The sequence below is a fragment of the Athene noctua genome, chromosome 2, assembly GCF_965140245.1.
Source record: "Athene noctua chromosome 2, bAthNoc1.hap1.1, whole genome shotgun sequence".
Taxonomy (NCBI): Eukaryota; Metazoa; Chordata; class Aves; order Strigiformes; family Strigidae; genus Athene; species Athene noctua.
This window is the reverse complement of record NC_134038.1, coordinates 47,991,997-48,012,958: the sequence shown is the minus strand read 5'-3', so window position 1 is coordinate 48,012,958 and position 20,962 is coordinate 47,991,997. Positions and strand designations below refer to the sequence as shown.

The 20,962-nt window shown below is 41.4% G+C and overlaps 1 protein-coding gene across 2 annotated transcripts in view; it reads right to left on the bottom strand.

Annotated features, from left to right (window-relative positions):
• The window catches only part of KLHL14 (kelch like family member 14), a 63,535-nt gene that overhangs the window by 26,682 nt on the left and 15,891 nt on the right, over positions 1–20,962 (bottom strand). For both annotated transcript variants that reach the window (XM_074897733.1, XM_074897734.1), the window contains exon 3: positions 18,034–18,155. In XM_074897733.1, coding sequence (XP_074753834.1) covers positions 18,034–18,155 — 122 coding nt within the window. The remainder of the gene's footprint in view (positions 1–18,033; positions 18,156–20,962) is intronic.

The following is a 20,962-nucleotide window of genomic DNA, read 5'->3' as shown; positions in this document are numbered from 1 at the left end:
AGGAGTTATTTGAGCTCCAGAGCTGACATGAAGAAGGAGACAAGACCATGGGATGGGGTTTGGAATGAAAGGATCTTTAAACAGTAACAGCTTCACCTACCATATGGCCACAGCCCCCACGGAGGGGATGAAGCCACCCTATGAATGAAGCACGTAACAGTGAACAAGACCCCTGAGTGCAAGATGTTGCTTCACTTCTGGAAGGTGTGTAGGGAGAGGCTGGGAGCTGCAGGAGCAGATGGAATTTCTCACAGTTAAGGCAACTGTGGCCTGATCTGGAGGCTGGGATTCTGTCCCTGCCTTTGCCGCACGATTTTACTGTGGTGCTAGACAAGTGCCTTAAGCTAATTTTTTCCACAGCTACCTGTTTCCCCTCTTCTGAGAACACTAATTATGTGTGCTTCACTTTCAGAGAGCCTGATCTGATCCCTGTGTCTGATATGCAGGAGTGCACCTCTGTGCAGGTGGGAGAGGCAGTCTGGAAAGCATGGTCTGAGGGGTCTTGAAATGGGCACCCCAAAATGAAGGATACTTTTGCCTTTAACCTCATAGCACCTCTGTTCCTCATCTGCAGAATGGGAACAATGACAGGCCATGCTCCTCATAGACAGGATGCTGCAAAAATACCACAATGAATACCAGTGAAGCAGTTGGCCCCTGTTGTTGTGAAGTCTGTGAAGAAAACCTTGTGAAAAAATTCTGTCTTCAGAAGAAGATTTCAGTAGCGTGTGACAGACAGGATCTACTTGCTGAACAACAGAGAAGAAATACTGTAAGCAGAAAATCAGCACGGCCCCTCCTGTGCACTGACATGTGACAAAGAATAGTGTGTGATATCGTTAGAGATTGTATCTTAATGCTTATGCAAACAGAGGCCGAATTAAGGTTGCAGAAGCAGCTTAATTCTCACATTTCCTAACTCCGGAGGGCTTGGTATTGCCGTCTGTCTAACGCTGTTTTCAAGCTTGGTGCAAGTCCCTTGTGTGTGATCCACCCCAGGTCTGCCAGGCAGCTAACGCCTTCCTTATCCTGCAGCTGCTTCAGCATCTCTGAATCACCCACGTAAGGTGCTCTGGAGTCCGAAGTCTACCGAGCCCATGGAAGCACTTGGAGGAGCCCTCCTCCTCCCCCTCCTCCTCCTCCTGCTGCCGCATTTCCTTCTCCCCGGCAGTTTGAGGCAAAGCCACTAGATGGGGTGCGGTGTGCTCGGCTCCCCCCTCCCTCGGCAGAGGCATTTCAATCATCTTTTGGCTTCAGGTTTTGCAGCCAACCAAAAAACAAAGAGGTGAAACGCAGCACAAAAAAAGACATAGCCAGCTTCCTCCCAAGCAGTTAACTTCTGCTTGTTCCTCGTGTTCGGCGTGAAAGGGAAGAAATCAAACGGAGTACGCAAACACCAGCGAACGCTCGGCGCATCAATCCTGGCGGATGCTGAGCCCCCCGGCTCCCACTGCCTGCAACGGGCACGGCGGGTGCTCAGGCTTTGGCACGGTTATCAGTCATACCTGCTTTGCCTCGTCTTGTCTCAGCTCCCCGAACCCAGACTGCACGAGGATCAGTCAGCGATTTCTCTGGCAGTCCACACACATCTGCTTTTCTACTCCACGCGCCAGTCCCAGCGAAATACAGCAGGCACAGTTCCCTTCCCCACCAACACGCCGCCAAATCTCTCTCCCTCTCTCTCCTAATAATGATCTGGAAGCCGGGTAAAACAACATGCTCGCTCTTGACAAAGAGCGTGCTCCTTCGTTACATGGGTAAGGAAGGGGAAAGAAGACGTGAGGAAACCATGATGCAAAAAAATGACCCATAGAATAAAAGAAAAAGAATCCTTTCTAACATAGTCACTCCTTTCCACTGGAAACACAGTGCTTTACCCAAGGTTAATCCCAAACTGAACTGCATAAAGGTGGCCAGATTACAGCTCTCTTCTTATCTCCCTAAAGAACAATTTTTTGGGGGAAGGCATGAAGAAGTTGAAATGTGCCTATTCCATCAGGAATGTGGGAAGGGACTGGTATTTACCTGCATATGCACTGCTGCTGAATTGTATGCTCTGTCACTCTTTCCCTTACAAGAACTGTCCCTCTCAAGGAATCATCCATCTCAGTAACATTACTTATTATTAAACCTCTATATAAAATACGGCCAAGCACTCCTTCCCAACATCCAGCTTCTTCCAGCTTCCTACAAAAACACAGATATCCTAGATCCCCTATATAGCACCTTCTCATGACCTAGCCCAGCCCTGCATGGTCCTGCAGAGACTCCTCTTCTTCTTCATGGCCAAGATAAGGAGAGCAAAAAAACCGGGATTATTTTGAGGTCAGTCTTTTATTTTTCTTTCCTGGTGTGGCTAGAGAAAGTCCTCCCACTCTGCAGAGGAAGACTACCTGAGGGCAGCTGCTGGGGATGCTCCTAACACAGGGCAGCAGTACTGACAGGGGTAAGCACACCCTCAATTCTCCTCTTTACCCCAGCAATGGGATAATGTGAATGTTGCAGCCTGGCACAGCCAGTGCTGCACAGGCTTATATCCCTGCTAGTGTCTCAAAAGCCATCTTAAAAGAGCCACATACAGGGGTACACCCAAATGGCAATGCAGCACTTGATCAAGCAGGATTACATCTCATCTGTGAACTGGGAGATGAGCACAGGTAGACAGACTTGTTCTGCCCAACAGTATGTCCTGTCAAATACACTACAGGTGGAAACTCAACTCAACCTTCATTCCTGATGTATTTGGATTTTCACAGAGAGAAACAGATGAAAAAAATGTGGCAGAAAAAGAAACACGAAGGAAATAAAATTTAAAGTGCACTTGAGTACTTTTTATAATTCACTGAAAAAACACTGACAAAATGCAGTGTGCATCATTACCAGACATTAATACAGACTGATCCTGTCTGAGGAGTTTGCGGTCTTCCTATAAATTAATAAAGACAGAATATAATCCCAATTGCAGTGCATTTGATCATATATATTTATATGGACACTGCTGATGCACGTCTGGGTAAAAAAAAATGTGTTTTTACACCATTTATGTTACCACTTGATACAGTTTTGATTCATATGAACAGATGATCAACGCAAATCACTTTGGTTTAGCACTGTGCTTGTGAAAGTCACCACATACCAGCTGGGCTGCAGTAATTGCTTCTAGTCTCTTACAATTAGAAAAAAACACTAGCTTAAATTACCTTAAAGCACTGATTAGATTGTTTAAAAGAGCACATTTTACTTTGCACTTGTAACCACCTAGGAACCTGAGCACTAGCAGACATTGTGGCTCAACTAGTGGGTGCTACCTTGGAGAAAAGTAGATGAGTTGGATCTTTTGCAATCCTTTGACCATAACAAAATTACAAAAGATTTATACTCAAAAAACTTCCACAGGGGACAAACAATAGCAAGTAACTGCAAAATTAGCTGGTGAAATCATCCTGCCGCTTATGCCTGTGCACCCTATTTAAACAGTACAAACCCACTGAAATCTTGCACTGACTATACATAATCCAAGAAACGGTGTGGTGTTTTTATTAGAGAAATACCTTCGTTAAAATTCTGTAGAGTAGTTAAAGACAAACTTCAGACATTGAGTCTGCAAAGACAGCTCACTGTAATCAGCTGTATGCAGGCTTTCAAATGATAAGTCCTTTGACTTACTTTGTTTTCTGACATAAAAGAAGTACTTTTTGGTGTTCTTGGCAGTATTTAGAACATTTGGCAGTACGTAGAACTTCTGAGAGATTACAAAAACCTGTTTGGGACGCTTGCTGAGATCAGTTCACAAATATATTCATTCCTATTGCAGAATCAGGGTGCATAAACATAGTTTTGATAAACATAAATACTAAGCATTTTTGCAAAAATCTTGTCTTTAAATCACATTACAAATCTTGTGGGCTTAGTTATTTGCTCCCTACTCTATCGTACAAGTGCTGATAACCCAAAACATTTTCGAAAATTACAATCTAGTACACTAAATTCAAGACACTACATATGCTTGATGCCCCTTCAATTTACTTTCTTCAATTTACTTTCAATTTACTTTTAATTTTCAAACATAAGATCAAAACCTCCCATTTAAAAAATAATCAGTTGAATCACAAAGCTTTGTCTTAATATACTAAATGTGCAACATCAGAGATAAAATTGTTGGCAACACTGCTAATGTAACTCTGCAGCAACTTCCCTGAAGTAATCAGAATTAGGTACTCAGGCTTTATTTAGACACATGACAAACGGAGTATTGTTGCTGTGCTCTGAGGGAACAGTCCCAGGATAGAACTGTGAGTACCAAAATTGTTACAGTATGGTATAGTGATACCTGAACTAACTTCATGCCCCAACTGGTGTACTCTCAGGATCTCTTTCTGTTTTGAAGGTCCCAATTGTTCCGGGGCCAGAGCTCAGCAGGTGCTGTATCTACTGGTGGCAGGAAACAGGACATTAAAAAGACATATGGAAATGATGAACAAATGGGTAAATCAAATACTTCTTTTCAGATTTTTAGTATCTGTCTGTAGGTTGTTCCAGCTGGCAACCGCAAATCATTTTTAAGTAGAACGGACATTAAATTTGTAGTAGATTTCATCCACAGATTTTATGGAATGGCATGAATTTGGTCCACACAGTTCACTTTTCTTACCTCTAATAGCTCAGACTCTCCTTTGCCTGTGTTTTTTTTTTTCCGTGACACTTGCGTGATGTATTTGTACCAGCCTCTGGAGCCCACCCAGGGCAAATTCCTGTGGTGGACCCATTGGGCAGCTCTGGCATCTGCCCTCCTTGTCCAACTATGCAAACACCAGCAAACCCAACCAACCAAAACCAGCCACTCCTTCACTCTGCCTGCACCATCCATGGGGTTCCTTACACCCAAAATAATTACTCTCCCAGTATTTTGGTGCTACCACTGCAGCCTTGCTTCTGTGAAGAGGAAGAGGCTTTCCACCCCCAGCTCTGCACCCGTGGGCAGCTCCTGCAGCACTCCACAAAGCCTCTGAGCATCAGGGGAGACACGGAGCTCTCAAAACACTTTTTGCATACTGCAAAAAGGTAATTAGTGACTTCAGAAGCATATGCAAATAACTGTGGTATAATATGGTCAAATGGCTAGCCTTGGAAAATTTCTTTTTTTGTGTGAAAATCAATAGAAGGTGATAGATCAATAGAAGTTTTCTGTATAAAATAATTTTCTCCTGAAACAGCGAGTTTAGCATTACTCAAACAAATTCTTCTATTATTTAAAGATATATCTTCTGTTGAACACTACTGTTTTGTGCCACGTAAAGCCAGAGGACTTTTCTCTGAAGAATCAGTTATTTTCTCTGAGGACAATGAATTATTTTCCAATATTGAAAGTTTCAAAGGAAAGCCCTCAAGTGACTGCAACTGCTTCATGTGGGTACCAGCACTGCTTTACCTGGGGGGAAACCCCTTTCCACAGTATCTCTGGGAGGAGGCCAGGGTGTTAAAATCAAGCATCTGGAATGAAGCCAAGTCATGACTTCAGGAAAAGGGATGCTATGTCAGGGCTTTATTGCTGTTGTAAATCTTTGCAGTTAAGAAAAATCAAACTTCTGAGCGTTGAAATGATCATTTCTTGCAGCTGCACTGGAGACAGCCTGAGAGCTGACAGGAGGACAGTGGCTCAAATCTTGCTGGGTGAAATGTGCCCCAGCACAGAAAGCCCCTGAAATACCCTCCATGTTAAGATTTAAGTTGGAGGCTTGAGCCTTTACATGGGACACCTCTGCCCTGGATGCATCTTTCTTTCCTGGATTTGGTTAATGGGAGTCAGTAAATGCCCAGCTGATTCCAGCAGTTGTGATTCTGCTGAATAAAACAAAGTTTAAGACATTAGTGGTAATGCAGCTGGGAGACAAGGACTGCATGGGGACTAGCCAGAAGGCTGGGATTTGGACACCACAGATCAGCCAGCTCTGTGCTACTGGCTGCCACAGCACTTAAAAGTGCTTAAAATAATTTCAGTTCTCTGGAGAGAGTATATAGATAAACTCTGTCCTATGTTAATGCACCGTCATATAGAGTTGTTTACAGGCAGTACTTAGTAAAGTACTTAAGCATGTATTTAAACACACTGCTGAACATCAGTGTGATTAATACTATGCTGAATTAGAGATATGATACGAATACATTTTTCTGCTGTTGTAATTTTTCATTATATACACTTACAAGCTGGTCATAAGGATTTTCTTTCAGTTTTGCATTCAGCAAATGAGTTAATTTGGGAGTCAAATTCTGCCTTAGTTATGCCTGCACAATGCCTTTCACATGCATGAGGGCAGAAGACTGTTCCATGACCTTTAATTGGACTTCTTTTTTGTTAGCCTTTAATGATTCGTCAAGGAAAAAAAATCATCTTGTTCTTTCTTTCTCATCTGGCAGCTCCTTGACATTCCTTTCATGTAATTTCAATCAAAAAAGTATCTTTTACATATGGTATGTATGTTTGTTAAGGCTGTGCACATACAGCAGCTGTAATTCTTGACCAGCAAGCAGGCAGCCACTGGTAAGTACAGATCAGAGGCACACACTCTGCTCTTCTGCATGTAAAACTTGGGGGGGGGGGGGGGGGGGGGGGGGGGGGGAAGAGAAGAAACACATCTCTTGCATCACTTATCATCATAATTCTACTCAAATCTATTTTAATGATTTCTAATAACACAATTTGCCAAGCCTCCACATCTGAAAGTGATGAAAGTATATTTCAATTTTTCTTTACCTGCTTATTTCAGGGAGTAGTGTTTACCATCTCTTAGTTTCAAAATTTTGTTGGCTATTGCCACCACTGCAAAACTGCTACTCCATTTGCATTTATCTAGTTTTTACTCCCAAGGAAACAAGCAGCACGATTTAATAGTTGTAGCTGTAGCCACCTCAGAGTTGAAGACTTTTTTCCCCCTAAATTAAAGCTAAATCGTGTGCATTAAATACGTTACCTACTTGTAATAAAATGGAAAATTTTAAAATGATTCAGTCACAGATAATTTGTTACTGAAAACGACAGGCTCACATCAGCTGCTGGAAGCTCTGGGTGTTTGCTGAGCTCAGTGAGCATCCAGGTAGGTTTACCCGGGTTCATGGGTAAGAGAGAGCGGAAAAGATCTCAATTCTCTTTCACTGACCCTCTCACCAGCTCCCAAGAAGCCTGAGTGGGTTTATCGTGATAAATGGCTGGGGTACGAGGCTCGTGCCCACACCTCAGCCCATGGACACAGGTTAGCTCAGGGCACCTCAGCTAGAAACCAGCTGCCCTCTCCGTGCCAAAAATACAGCCTGGCTTATTTCACACACCACTCCCTGCAGGCACTACAGACAAGACAATCCCATACTGGGCTACAGCCACTCGCCCCAGTCCACCGACACCACCTGCTTAGGCCTTGCACCCTCAAACACTCTTGTGACATGACTTACTGCATTGGACACCCCGCCTTGGTCTCCTGTTATAAAAACACTGCTCTGGGAGACTGTGACAGCACCTCACACCCCTTCATAACCCTTAAGGTCACTCATGAGCAGTAGGAGTCTTAGGGCAGCACTGGAGGAGACCCAGGGGGAGGACCGGAGGCATCCCACACCATGTGTGGAGGGTGGGGATCAGCCCCCTGGCAGCAGAGCTGCAAGCTGAGCAGGGAGCTGCAGGTCCCAAGCCAAGGTCCCCATGAAGTTAGCACAGCAATTCTCCAGGGCAGCTCTCGAGGGGCTCAAAGTCATCCCTTTTTTTTTGCCATCTACTCACAAGCAAAGGGGGCAGAGTCATGGGGCAAGGCAGGGTAGCTTGTACTATAGCTGCCTTTGTTGCTCCTGCCCAGCAAATACTAGAGGACATCACTCGTCTAGATAGATGGCAAGGCATATGTTAAAGCAATTAATTCATTTGCCCTAAAAAATTGAGGCCAGGCCAGGATTTGTAACTTTCCTAGTGCTCAGTCTGATAAGCAATGGGATTTCCACCATTTCCCATGGGAGATTATTCCACAACCTAATAGATCTCAATGTCAGGAAGTTTTTTCCTGATATTCAGCCATAATTCATATCCATGAATTATGAGCTACTGTCGACATCACACCCATTGAGGCATTCCTAGAGTCTGCTTCATTTAAAATTATATGCTCTAGTTATGCAGGGTTTCTGTGTACTAGGGCAAAATGCTTTTTCTGCAAGTTAATTCATTACTATTCAATTTGTTAACACTTTTTTTCTCGGTGTGAACAGCCATTCTGCAGTTGCATACCCTATAGTAGCACAATCCCCATTTGGGAATAGAATCACAATAGATAAATATGACAAAACAATATACCAAAAACCATCCCCGTAAAGATGCGTTAGTCTGTTCCTGCAGATACTTACTCCAGCATTCAGTTAAATGAAAGCCGTAGCTCATACAACACCTGGTATTAGACAGAAGGCTCAGACACCCCCCCCCCCCCTCAAGTCCATAATAAATTTTATTACTGTCTTAAACAGAGGGAAGGTACAGAAGTAGGGAGGTGGGTAGGAAAGGGGGAAGGGATGGGGAAAGAAAGAGAGGAAGGAACTTAATCAAGCTGTGAGAAAAGAGAGGAGAATTGAACAGAGAACAACTTACTACAAACAATGAGCCACTACAACACAGTAGCAATAGTAAATAAAGTTGAATAGGCAAAAAGTGAACCTCTTGCCATTAATAGCACTTACAAAACTGAAAAAGTGAAGGCAGGCTTCTGAAATCTGTATTGCAAATAATTGTGTACAAAACACTTCTTGGAAGGAAACTGCCTTTTGTTTTAGGAACATTTGAGAGGAGAAAATTTATAAACCATGTATCAATTTATCAAAAAAGTCTAAGGATTTCTGTGAGAATTTTTTATGATTACATTTTGCCCAGCTACCAGTGCTTTGCCATCCTGTTTGCAACCCATTTGTACATAAATAAAATGTCACATCAGAAACTGAAAAAAGGGAATGCTTTCTAAAGTAAGCAACTAGAAACACACCAGAGTTCATTTTTATCTCCATACATGCCTAGCTCCCATTAATGCTACATAAATCCCAGAGCAACTAGATAAGAATAAACACATAAATTTTACCTGAAATCCCCTAAGAAACAGAAAGCCCTGTTTGCAGCGAGCACTAAATTCACACAATGCCACATAATTTTGTGTGGAAGTTATTTTAGAGACAGTGACCAAACAGTATTAAGGGACCTACACAAACAGATCCCGTGAGAACATTTTTGACAGTATTTCCTTTCACTAGAAACTATGTGACTTTACTGAAATCTGTATCTAGCCAGGTGAGACACTTGCTTTGGACAGAAAACAGGACAATGCAGCTCCTAGTTCCTACAGCACCAGGATATATGTGTTCATAGCAGACACACAATGCCCATAGACTGAGATGACTCGAAATGTTGCAGATCCTTTAGGACTGCATTAAGCCCAAGTATCTATGCTCTGTTGCTCACCCGGGTTTACCCTTGAAGTCATGGCAACTTGCTATTTGTAGCTACACAGTTTCTGGTTTGCAGTTAGCTTTGCAACACTGGACAAAACTGTCTTGGGTGGGGCTGTGAAATACCCGTTGGGACACACATAAGGGATTCATAAGTTTAAAAATTGTACTCTGATTTGAGCAAAGCAGGGACTTGAACCTCAACTGACTGCCTCTTCCTCACCCCACAAGAGTTGTTGAGATGAGAAGGGACATTCTGATGCAACATCAGTTTTTCCAAAAACATCTGAAGGAATTTGTTCTCATTTTGCCTTGAAAGAAAGCTGTAGAGGTTGCTGCAAAATGGAACAGTTATCCTCAAGCCATCTGTAAAGATGCGTAACTCAAGTTGAGAGATGAGGTAGAAAAAGGTAAGTTCTGTGATCCACGAGGAAGTTTTTGAGTCAAAGGTTCTGATGTACTTGCAAGGATACAGCAGTGGTGGCATCTCCAGGAACCAGCAGCTTTCTTTTAATATGTCTCCGCAGAAGCCTGACATCAGCATCTGCTGTGGAAATGGCACATATCATCCGATAACTCACCTGTCTTATACCTGACACCTTCTTACTTGGGGCAACCCACAGCTCAGCTCTGCACTGTCTGAGTGCCCTGTCTAAGGATGTCTTAGAACAGGGCTGTGCCTTGTTCTCTTGTCCCACTCCAGTTTTCAACCACCAACGGTCCTGGTTGAGTACAGGCAAGGAACAGGACATTTGAGTAACACTTTTGTACTCTACCTGAAAGTAATTGTTTGCCAGTGGAGTTTCTGAGGACGAAGGTGAGTAGATTCAGGCATCTTTACATATGCGGAAGAAAATGAACAGCCTGGTTTCCAGAGAGGTGGGTGTTCACAAATACGTAACAAAGGGCAGAAAGTGTCCAAGAGAAGCTGAAAGACTATTGAGGGCTTCAGCACAAACAGACTGAATGCAGTAATAAAATTGGCCATTTCAAAGACACAGCATAGCAAGATATAAAGTGACTAGGAATAAAGGAAGAGAAAGCTATCCAGAATCTATAATACCTTGCACTTACAAGTAAGAGGGGAATATGCAGAACAGTCTGCTTTACAAATAAGCAGAAAGTCTCAACTGAAATTAAAAAAAAAAAAAAAATTTACTTACACTAGCCCTTCATTCTCTGAGGTGAAGTGAACAGGTTGCTTGGTCAAGCCAGGCACAGACTACAGAGGTTATCACAAAAGATACACAGTCAAGTAACACCTGTGTAAAAGAGAAACTAACAATATTGTAATGAAAAAGAAAAATGCACAGAAAGAGAGCTGACATTTCTTGAGCGTTATCTCAAACGGTAGCTTAGAAGCAAACAATATTTGAGGCACATATACAGCATTCATTGTGAGAACATGCCACATTTTCACTCATTCTTAAGACTCTTTCTTGCTCTTTGCGCAGGCGTGCACCATTAATGGCACCTGCATGGTTGAATTCACATGCATCATCCTCAGAATGGGAGCTGTGGCTAACCTCTAGTATGTCACATGTAAAAAAATACTCTTCACTGTATTTCTGTTTCTCACTTCTATATTCTCACTTCACTGTATGTGTAAAGCATGTGGCTTACTGGCAATGTGTCTGACCACATTGAATAAATCTCCTAAATCCAGGCTTAAAGTTGGATAGTTGTACTGATCTGTCAACTTTTCTGTGTATGAATCTCTTTTATTTTGTGACTGTATTTTCCTGGTTTTGAACCTTTTAAAAGGGGCTAAATGTAAGAATGGAAAATATAGATGGAATTTATGTTTAAAATTAGCTTTTAATGCAATCAGCGTGTTTATTTAAGAAGGAGGACACATATGGGCATGCACATATGTGTACACGTTCTTGTACAACTTCTACATCCACCTACCACATTTATTAAATCTGTCTAGTGGATAATATCAAGACTTCTGCCTTAGCAATATGCTAATGCTTGCTCAAGCTTTTCAATGCAGTGCTGAAACCATCCTCGACACAGCACTGAAGCAGTAGCTGCAGCATCCCCGACTGCTGGATAAATGGAGTAAGAGAGACGAAATTTATCAGGGCTGCCAAGAAGTGTTCATCAGGACACATTTTTGATTAACATAAGTGCGCACTATTCTCATAAGTGACAAAAAAAGGGGGAAGAAATTATAACTGGCATATGTCAAGAGATTTAACCTGCCCATCTGACTCGACACACTTCTTACTCGGTTACCAACTGATTGGGGGCAAACTGAGGGAGGAAACCTTTACTTCTAACACACTATCACTCTTCTAAAATGTAAAAGCTCTACAGTTGATAAATTTATTTACTTAAAAGACGGACCATTTCCAAAGGCACAATATGTGCTAGGCATCTAGTGGTACTTAAACTGGCATTTACGCCTTTGAAAATTTCCAAGAACCTCTGATGTGAGCATATAAATCATACTGTTTGTCTTGTAAGTAACCAACTTGGAAAAGAGAAAACTGGATAAAGCACTCCAACCCATGAAGGACTGAGAAGCTCTTAGTGATTCCAAAGCCATTTCAGAAAAACAGAGGAACAGTTTTGTTATTAATTTGCCCAGGAAGGACAAAGTATCATTCTGTATAGGAAAGGCTGATACAACTGAGCACCACAGAATTGCCAAAGAAAATGGAGAAAAAAGAAATATAACCTATTCCAGAAGAAATTATGTAGGCTGGGGAGTGGAGTGACCCAGGTTCTCTGATGCTGACTACGATTTGAAGCAAAACATTCTACCTTCCTTTTACCTGACTTTCCTATGAATTAAATGCATAAATAATGACGCTGAAAGGGTTTCGAGAACCACCAGTATGCCTAAGTGTTGGCTGACATTCAAAATGTTGTTACTGAAGATGGAGGACTGATGTACAGGAGGCTGTACTGTCACAGAACATATTCAAGCGAAATTTAAAAAGTCAAAATGACAGAAATAAAAAGATGCTGTAGTCAGACCAGACTACCTGCAGTGGACATTGCCTCATGGAAAAATGAAAGCACAGCCAACCTGGGGAAGGAAGGAGAAGGCGGTCCGCCTTTATCAGAGCATTGAGGATGAAAAGGTTACTAGCTGCTTGTTATGATCAGTGAGTAAGAGGAAGACAAATAAATGGCAGCTCCTTGATATTGTGTGATCGCTGCTGACATGAAGAAGAGGGATGGAGAAGTAAATCAAAGTGCCTGATTCACTGTTTGTCCTTACACATTGACCAAACACAGAAGACTTAAATATACCTAGCAAAGTGTAGGAAGGTCAAGATAACTAAAATAAGACTAAGGGGTAACTAGAAGAAGTAATCAGAAAGGAGGTGCTGGTCATCCTGACTAAATTCACCAGTCTGGCAACCTTCTGGACATTTCCCTCTCTTTCCTACCCAAATAGACCACCTGTGTCATACTTCTCATTGGACAACAACGTTGGCTTTTACATTGGATTAAAATCCAAACCTAGTACAATCCTTAAGCATAAATACTTTATTGCCCATATGTGTATTTGCCACTACTTTGGTGCACACTGAATCCTCTCTGTGCTTTAACCAGATGATGTGGTTAACTAGGGAGGTTAAGGAATGTTACAATTAGCATCTTACTGAAAACAAAGTACTGATACGAAAGAAAGATCTGCTGCAGCTGCAGCTTCACATGTGTCAGGCAGAAGTTCAGTAATGCTTCCAACATTTTACCCTTTTGTGCTTTAAAGAAAAAGGAATTTTGCATTAAAAGGAAGATTTGCTGTACACCTAGAATTCTGTAAGACACAGTTTCTCTCCCACTCATCGCTTTTAATCAGACAGATGGATACATTGCTATGGAAAAAATACAAAAAAATAAAACTAAAACAACGACTGCATCATTTTTATTTATTTCTTGCATTCTCTGTTCACGTAGCAAGAAATTTAATTCCAGTTGGATCAGTCTCTTGTGATATTTTTTTCCTTCATTTAATATATTTTTTAAATGCTTAGAGGCATTATGACAGCAAAGCATGTATTTTTTGCCCTGGTTTATACCCATCATCCTTACCATTACAACAAGACAAAAGCATTAAAGTAAAATTAATCATGTCAAAAGATTTTAGCAAAAAACAAGGGAGACCATGCATAAAGCATCGCTTTGTCTAGTGTGAAGTCACGCTCTGATTAAAAACATATAATGAAAGTGAAAGTAATACATCATTGCCTTAGCAGTAGGGTTTTTGGGAGAGCTATGCAATTCTGAACACAAAAAATCTTTATAGGCTCCGGATTTTGAAACTTGCAATTATTATAGAATAATTCTAACAAACAAAACACTGTGTCACTTCCTTAAAGTTTAATTAATCTTAAATGTTGCAGTTAAAATCAACAAGCAAAGGAGTTCCACGATTAAACAGGGACTCCTGGCAGGACCGTAGCGGGTAATTAAAACCGAAGTAGCAGTGGCTGGTTCTGAGCAGTGAGGCATGAGGTGGTGACACAGAGACACCCCCTCCCCACTGCCCCACATCCAGTAAGTAGTTACGAAGACGGCGAAATATAATGGAATAATGAAACCCCAATAATAGAGCAGAACTTTTGCTGTTATTAAGGACTGTCAAACACCCATCAGCCGTTCAGTTTGTGTCACTGGCCAGTAGTAGCCTGTTGCTGCTATGTGGCATATGTAGTACCCAGTTAAAAAATGAACTGCTGTTTGTGCACATGTAGGCAAGCCTGAAAAGAAACCACGCAGCGAAGATCCATTTGCTGTACTTTGCCATACAGTCTATAAAAACCTCTACTTTGCTCAGGCACAACCATGTAATAAGTAGTGTTTCAAATTAAACAGCAACATGTGCATTATGAATCTCAGATTAGGATTGTGCCTGCATCAAGTAAAATTAGATGGCTGAAAATGTTTGTAAAATGCCACTTACTTTCTCCCTTTTTTTTTTCCATTTATTTTGTCTCTATTCTTTGTTGCCAACATAGAGAAAAATAACTCTCCAAGAAATATCAGACAGGAAAAATATACAGTAATACTAGACTGTGAAAAATCTACTGATCCCTTGAGCCATAGCATTCTTGCCTATAGATGATGACATTAAAAATTGGAAATGAGTGCATGCTTCCCCTCCTCTTCTGGATCTATGAACAAGGCAAGTTGTTTTCCTGATACCTTTAGAATTACTCCCATTAGTACTGATGCATTTGGTGCTTTGGGTAGCCAGGCAGAGAGAGGTGGGCAGTATCCCCTGCCAATAGATCTAGTCTTGTCGCGTGAACAAAATGAGATTCCTACTCTGCTGAGCTGTCATACTCGATAGCTTGTGCTGTTCCACCTGCAACTGTCTTCATAGCTCCAACTGCAGCGCCACGGCTTACATGTAGTCAGTAGTTTCTGATGGTTGATCTTCTCCTGTTCCTTATGCATCACACAAGGCAGGACACAGAGTGCTGTGGTTGCAACAGCCACTCTCCATGCTGAGAAGCAAAAAAAGCAACAGGCAAGTAGCTCCCTCTCAAACAGGTTTGCAGGCCCTGCTGAGTAACTTCTCTCTTCTCAGTTGGAGGGTGACAAAGGGAGGTTTGGTCTCCTCCCATCTATCTCCTCCTCAATAGTCTGGCCACTGCACCCAGTGTTTGTAAGCTTCTTTCCCACCCTCCCTACCTCCAAATGCCACTAGCACAGAGAGCAAAAAATGAGTAATGGAGATGAGATTGGTGGAGGGAAAGGGAAATTTCTGTGCACATTTACATTGGATCAGTAAGCCTCGAAGTGAAAAAACTGCCTTTTTGTTGGTGTGTGTGGGAGTCTACTGGAGGGCAGAAGGTTAAAGAAAAGACTTTGTAAACATTTGCTAATACAGGAAGAAATCAAATACACCTAAGGCAATAATAGGATAGAACGCCCTTAAATACCAGACTACAAGGACTGAGATTCTTCGTATCACAGAACCTCATGAGCAGGACATGGCTTTTGGTCTGTCCCTGTTCTCTAGGGAGGAAAATCCTCATTTGCACTGATGAGCTGGGGGTGAACTGCAATCTCAGGACTGACAGCACTGTCTAAACAGGTGAAAAAGAAACAGAAAAAAACCCTTCCTGCTCTGCTCTGATTACACATCTCTGATAAGAATAAACAGACCAATTATTTTCCAAAACTGTGGACTGGGAGAAAGGTAAAAGGGTAAAGGAAGGAAATAAATGTAATTCCTAAGTTGCAAAAACTACATGAAAAATAAAGATAGAACAATGTCATTAAATTCCCACAGTACATTGATACAACACCATGACTGCACTGAATTATCATCACGTTATAACGTGGTTAGTTTGTGGTCTTCTCTAAAACTGTTCACAGTTCTTCAAGTCCCTGCATACCTATGCTGCAGATTCCTTCAACATTTTACAGAAATGACACGACGAAAGTTCTACCCCAACTTATCTCCAGATCCCATCATCTCTTATATTAAGTTAGAAAATAAAGCAAGGGATACTTGAAACTCTTACGTTAACTGTTTTTAAAAAATAATGATTGCTACCACTTGGTGAGTAGTAATACTATTTGCTAAGAAATCGTGTTTGTTAACATTTAGTCTTTTTCAGTGTGAAAAGACAAGCATTCTCCTCTGTGTTCCTCAAACAGTAGTCCAGGTCAAGAGGGCATCCTTTTCTAGCAGGATTTGTAAGAACAGGATTACTCATGTCATGAGAGGGTTGTGTATTTGACAGCTATTGTCTCAGCTGACACTGAGACAGATCCTGGGACCTTCAGGACTACCAGTGCTGAGCACCAAGTGCTTGAACATGAGAAAGCTAGGACTGTATTACCTTTTAATCACAGCACAGGAGTCTAAGTGCATTAACCAGAATGGAAAGAGAATTTTTGTTCACTGTTTGTTAGAGGTAGCACAGAAAAACAACATTCTTTTGATAAAATTACATAAAATTATTCAGAAACATCTCTCAACACCAACATAGATAGTGGTGCTATTCAAATACTAGCGATGGACTTTTAAACAGGGCATTTAGGTATCATGCCTCTGGATCAGTTTCCCACAGTCTTGGAGACAGCATCACAGTGTAAGTAACCAAGAACTGCATAAATTTCATTCTTACAAAATCTGACATATCTACAGATAGATAAGGTTCAGAATAAAGTTTTTTACTTTAATTCAGTGATGAGTTCAGATCTTGAAACAAGAGATCCAGTTCTCCTGCCTTTCCTGGTGAGCCACTGGATTAGATACAACAATTTAAAGAAACCTGAACTCTTCTGCCTTATGTAATGATTTTTCACTGACCTACCACCTTCAGAATTTTCTTAGAAGTAGTGTACAGAGGTGAGCATCATATCTCATTATTTTGAAAAACGTGAAGCATAGTACGTTCCCTAGTACAGATGCTGTAGACTGTACAGATGTACAGTTCGCATAACCTTTTGTAATTGCCATTCTTACAGAAGACCCTCAACTATTAGTCCAGGGCATCTATACCTAAGCAGTCTTTATGTTGCAGCACTTTGACAAAGACACCTAAATTTTAAATGGAAGAAAACAATTTGCAAAGGCATAATTTCTAGTCCTGCATCATAGCAGCCTTTTTAATTCTTTTTCATCCTAACGTGAATGTAATATTAATATGGATATATCCTGGATTTTGGATAAGGGATGAAAACCAGAATCCTGTAAAATCTGTTTTACTGGGGAAAAAAAGCAGGTCTATTAGGAAATCCAGGTTTTACCAGTTGTCCAGTTTTAGAAGTATGGCTTTGATTTATGGATCAAAATTGCTCATTTATTATTTTATCTATACTGCTTTGGGCAATTTTGACAGTTAAAATTTAGTTTTATTGACCAATGCAGCCAGTTTAGCCACAAGGGGACTAATGCACACACAGCCTGCTGCACTCAAGAAGCTATGATTTGATTCCATGACCAAGTCAGACTGGGAATCGCAACCAACATAACAATAAGTTCCAAATCTCGATGCTCGAGGCAAAATACTTACTCTAAAACACAATCAACCTTTAAAAGAAGGTGGGAAAGAATTTTGTGATAGGAGCCTCCGTGCACTGTTTATTGTAGCTGATATATTCCACCAATGCTTCTGTCAGCAATGGACGCAGAGAGGTACAGAGGAAACCTTTCTTTAATGATTGTGGACAACAGATAAAGCTGGAAGAAGGAAATGAAAATGCAAAAGAGAATCAAAGGTGTGCTCTAATACTATGGCTTACCAGGGATCTGACTCAGAAAACTGACTTGAACATTGCCTTTTTTTTTCCCCCTAAACCAGATTTTATTCACATGTACATAAATATGCATGTATTCACGTTGCAGTATGAAAGACTTGCAAGTTTACTTAAAAAACTTACTGGAATGATTTTAAGCCAATGTTAATTTAGGCCTATCTTATTATAAAATTAGCATCTTCTGCAATCTCAATTTATTGCTCCATTGTGAAGCCCCTTGTGATACATAAACAAATCTCTGAAGAGAAACAAATCAATAAAGTGTCTAATTTGATTAACCATGTTTTTAAATTCATCAAGACAACTGTACAAAAATAAACCACTTACTTGTCAGTATTTTCCATGTCTTCTTTTCATCATCATAATACTGAACCAAATTGCTGGGTAGCCGGTCAGGTCCGGGAGGCAATCCTCCAACCAATAACAGCATTTTCTTATTGGAACGAATTCTTCACCCAAAACAAGAGGAAAGATGAACAACCACATTACTGAGGAGTATTTTTAGTGGCAACAAAATCATAACCATCAAAAGAATGTTCACTGCTTGCAGTTTTCTATTTCATTTTTTGTGTTTCTTTTCCCAATCATGTCTCAACAATTTTTTGAACCAAGCAGAAAAATGATCAGAAAAGCTGCATATCTCTCTACTCATGGAATAATAAGCTTCCTTTATGCAATTTGTTAGAGGTTCATTCTAGAACGACCTTTTTCTTATATTATCCCTTTAAATCATCACTCTTTACAGCTGAATACACATGAAATGCTCTGGAGTTGTACTAAGGTTAAGCATTAAAGTTGCATGTCAAAAATCGTATTAGTCAAAATCATTATTATAAGCCATTCTACACTCAAAGAACCTTGAAAAAATTAAGGTTATGCAGAGAGTTTGTGAGCCAACTCTTTAATCACACACTGAACTTCAGATATATAGTTTAGTACAATTAGCAGCACTGGGCTAATGGTTATGGGTTAAATGCTACTTACAAGCACTTTTGTTTGTTTAATTTAGTCCAGACTTGCTTTCACTCTCCCCCCCGGCTGCCCCCCTTCTCTTTGCTCTCCCCCTGTGCACCACTGGCTATAGCAACACCAATTGGTAAAAATGAGACTGTGATGTTGTTGTGAGCCTCCCCAGAGTGGAGCCCTGCCAATGCTTGCCACTGATCCAGCGGCATGAACCTGCTCAACTGTGCAAAGTCACTCTAATTCCCTCCCTCTGTTTTTCTACCTTCTCCCCCAGGGGGCAACCACTGAAAGGAGTGACTACCCACCCATCAAGAGCTGGCAATTCGCTGCTATTAACCGTGACCGTGATTCCCAATCTGCCTGGCAGTTCTTAAGAACAGGACTGCAATGTCTCATATGCAGTAAAAGCGGTTATCTGCACCCTGGCCTCCAACGCTCCACCTGATGAATGCACGATTTCTTCGCAACATTAAGGGATTTAGCACAATTGTAAGTGAAAAGGGGAGGGGAGGCCCAGACCCCCAGATGAGCCCTGATGCTTTAATAGTCACTTCGCATATAATTGAACTTTCATCAGTTATACTAAGCTTGGGTGTGATAATGCTGAAATAAAGGTCTACGCTCAAAACATTCCTGTGAAGTATGGAAGGTGATGTAGCCTGGAAAAAATGCATCAATAAGAACAAATGTGCAGGGGGTTCATGCCACTGATGGAAAGCACCCTTGCCAAACACCAGCATTTTTCCAAGCATGACAACATCACTGTAGCAATCTGTGTGTCAGTCTGCAGCAAACAGTCCTGGCCAAGAAGGGTACAGAATGGCACGAACCAAAGCCCACCACCACAACTGCACACGGGGGTGGTAAACTGCCACCCAGGAGCTCCAATCTCCGCCATGCACTTTGGCAGTGGGGGCTTTACTACTGAGGCACACCAGCGGTTTAGTTCCAGCTACGACCTAGAACAAGTGTTGTGGAGACCCACCAATTTACGTTTCTATCAGGACAGGAAGGACCAGTCTTTGAGAAGACTGGGCAAAATGAACTAGGTTGTGCTGTAGACATGCGCTACCTGAAAGGAACCTCCTTCAGGAAGAGAGCACACAGCTGAAGGCTTGATCCACATGATGATGAGGAATAAAACCTTTCAAATGGCTACCCGAAAGACAACTACCGACTGCAGAAACATCTATCACAAGGATGGCCAGGGAACTATCTGGTAGATGGCCTTGTTTGTTTTTAAATGAATTTAGGGCTCAGGGAAGGTCCTGAATTGACAGTAAGGAAACAAAACCCTCACACTCCAGGGTGAGGAGCTACACCGCAGGGACAGTGACACTGTCCCATGCTGTCCTACTACCTTGCTTCGCTCCCGACTTGGGGGGGAGCCCCCACTGTCCTTCAGTCTTTCTGACAAGCCAGCCTTTGACCTCTGCAACTGAACATGCTACATACCGTCAAAACATGACTATTATCTGTATCTGTGTAGAGTATCAGGAACCATCTCATGATCACTGTCAGCACAGATTCCACTCAGTAAGACCAAGCTCTGGGGAAAGCTTTCATAAGCATTGCCAGCGTCTTGAAACGTTCAATCTTCCCAGTAAAGTTTTTAATGAGAGAACATTTGATAAAAACTATGCAACACAGGACTATGATAAACTATTTTTGGTATGAGTTAAGGATGACTGCACACGTAACAAGTGGCAGAGCAAACCAGAGCCATAAGTCAGTTATGCATGGCCATCCCTAACGATAGAGAATAAATTGTTTATTCCAACCCTCTTGTGTTGTATGTTATATCACAATCAACTCCCTGTGTATTGTAAAATTCAGAATGCCCTTGCAAGGTTTACTTGATAAAGGAGTTATTTTGATTTTCATCTTTCATCTGTAAAACTCCCTTCTAACTCCAAAGCACTGTGAAAAACCAACGAATGGCCAAGGCTCAATAGTTAAGGTGAAGAATGAAATGTCAGATATAACTCTGAGTTTCCAGACTTTGGCAGCTGCAACTATCCTTAACATTACTTTTTCAGCTAAACAACCTGAGCAGCTACTGTTTCTTGAGAAGAAGCAGTACTGCTACATGGGAATGTTTAGAAGGTATTTAGTATTTTTACATATTTAAAATGGGACGTAGCATCAACAGAAGCCCTTAATAAAAGTTTAGTAAGAACTTAATAGCCAGCACAGTCTCTACTAAAAGCAAAGGGAACTCTCACGTGGCAAAGAAAAGATAGGTTCTTTTACTCAAAAGTATCTAATTCATCTATATTGAGAGCTCTTT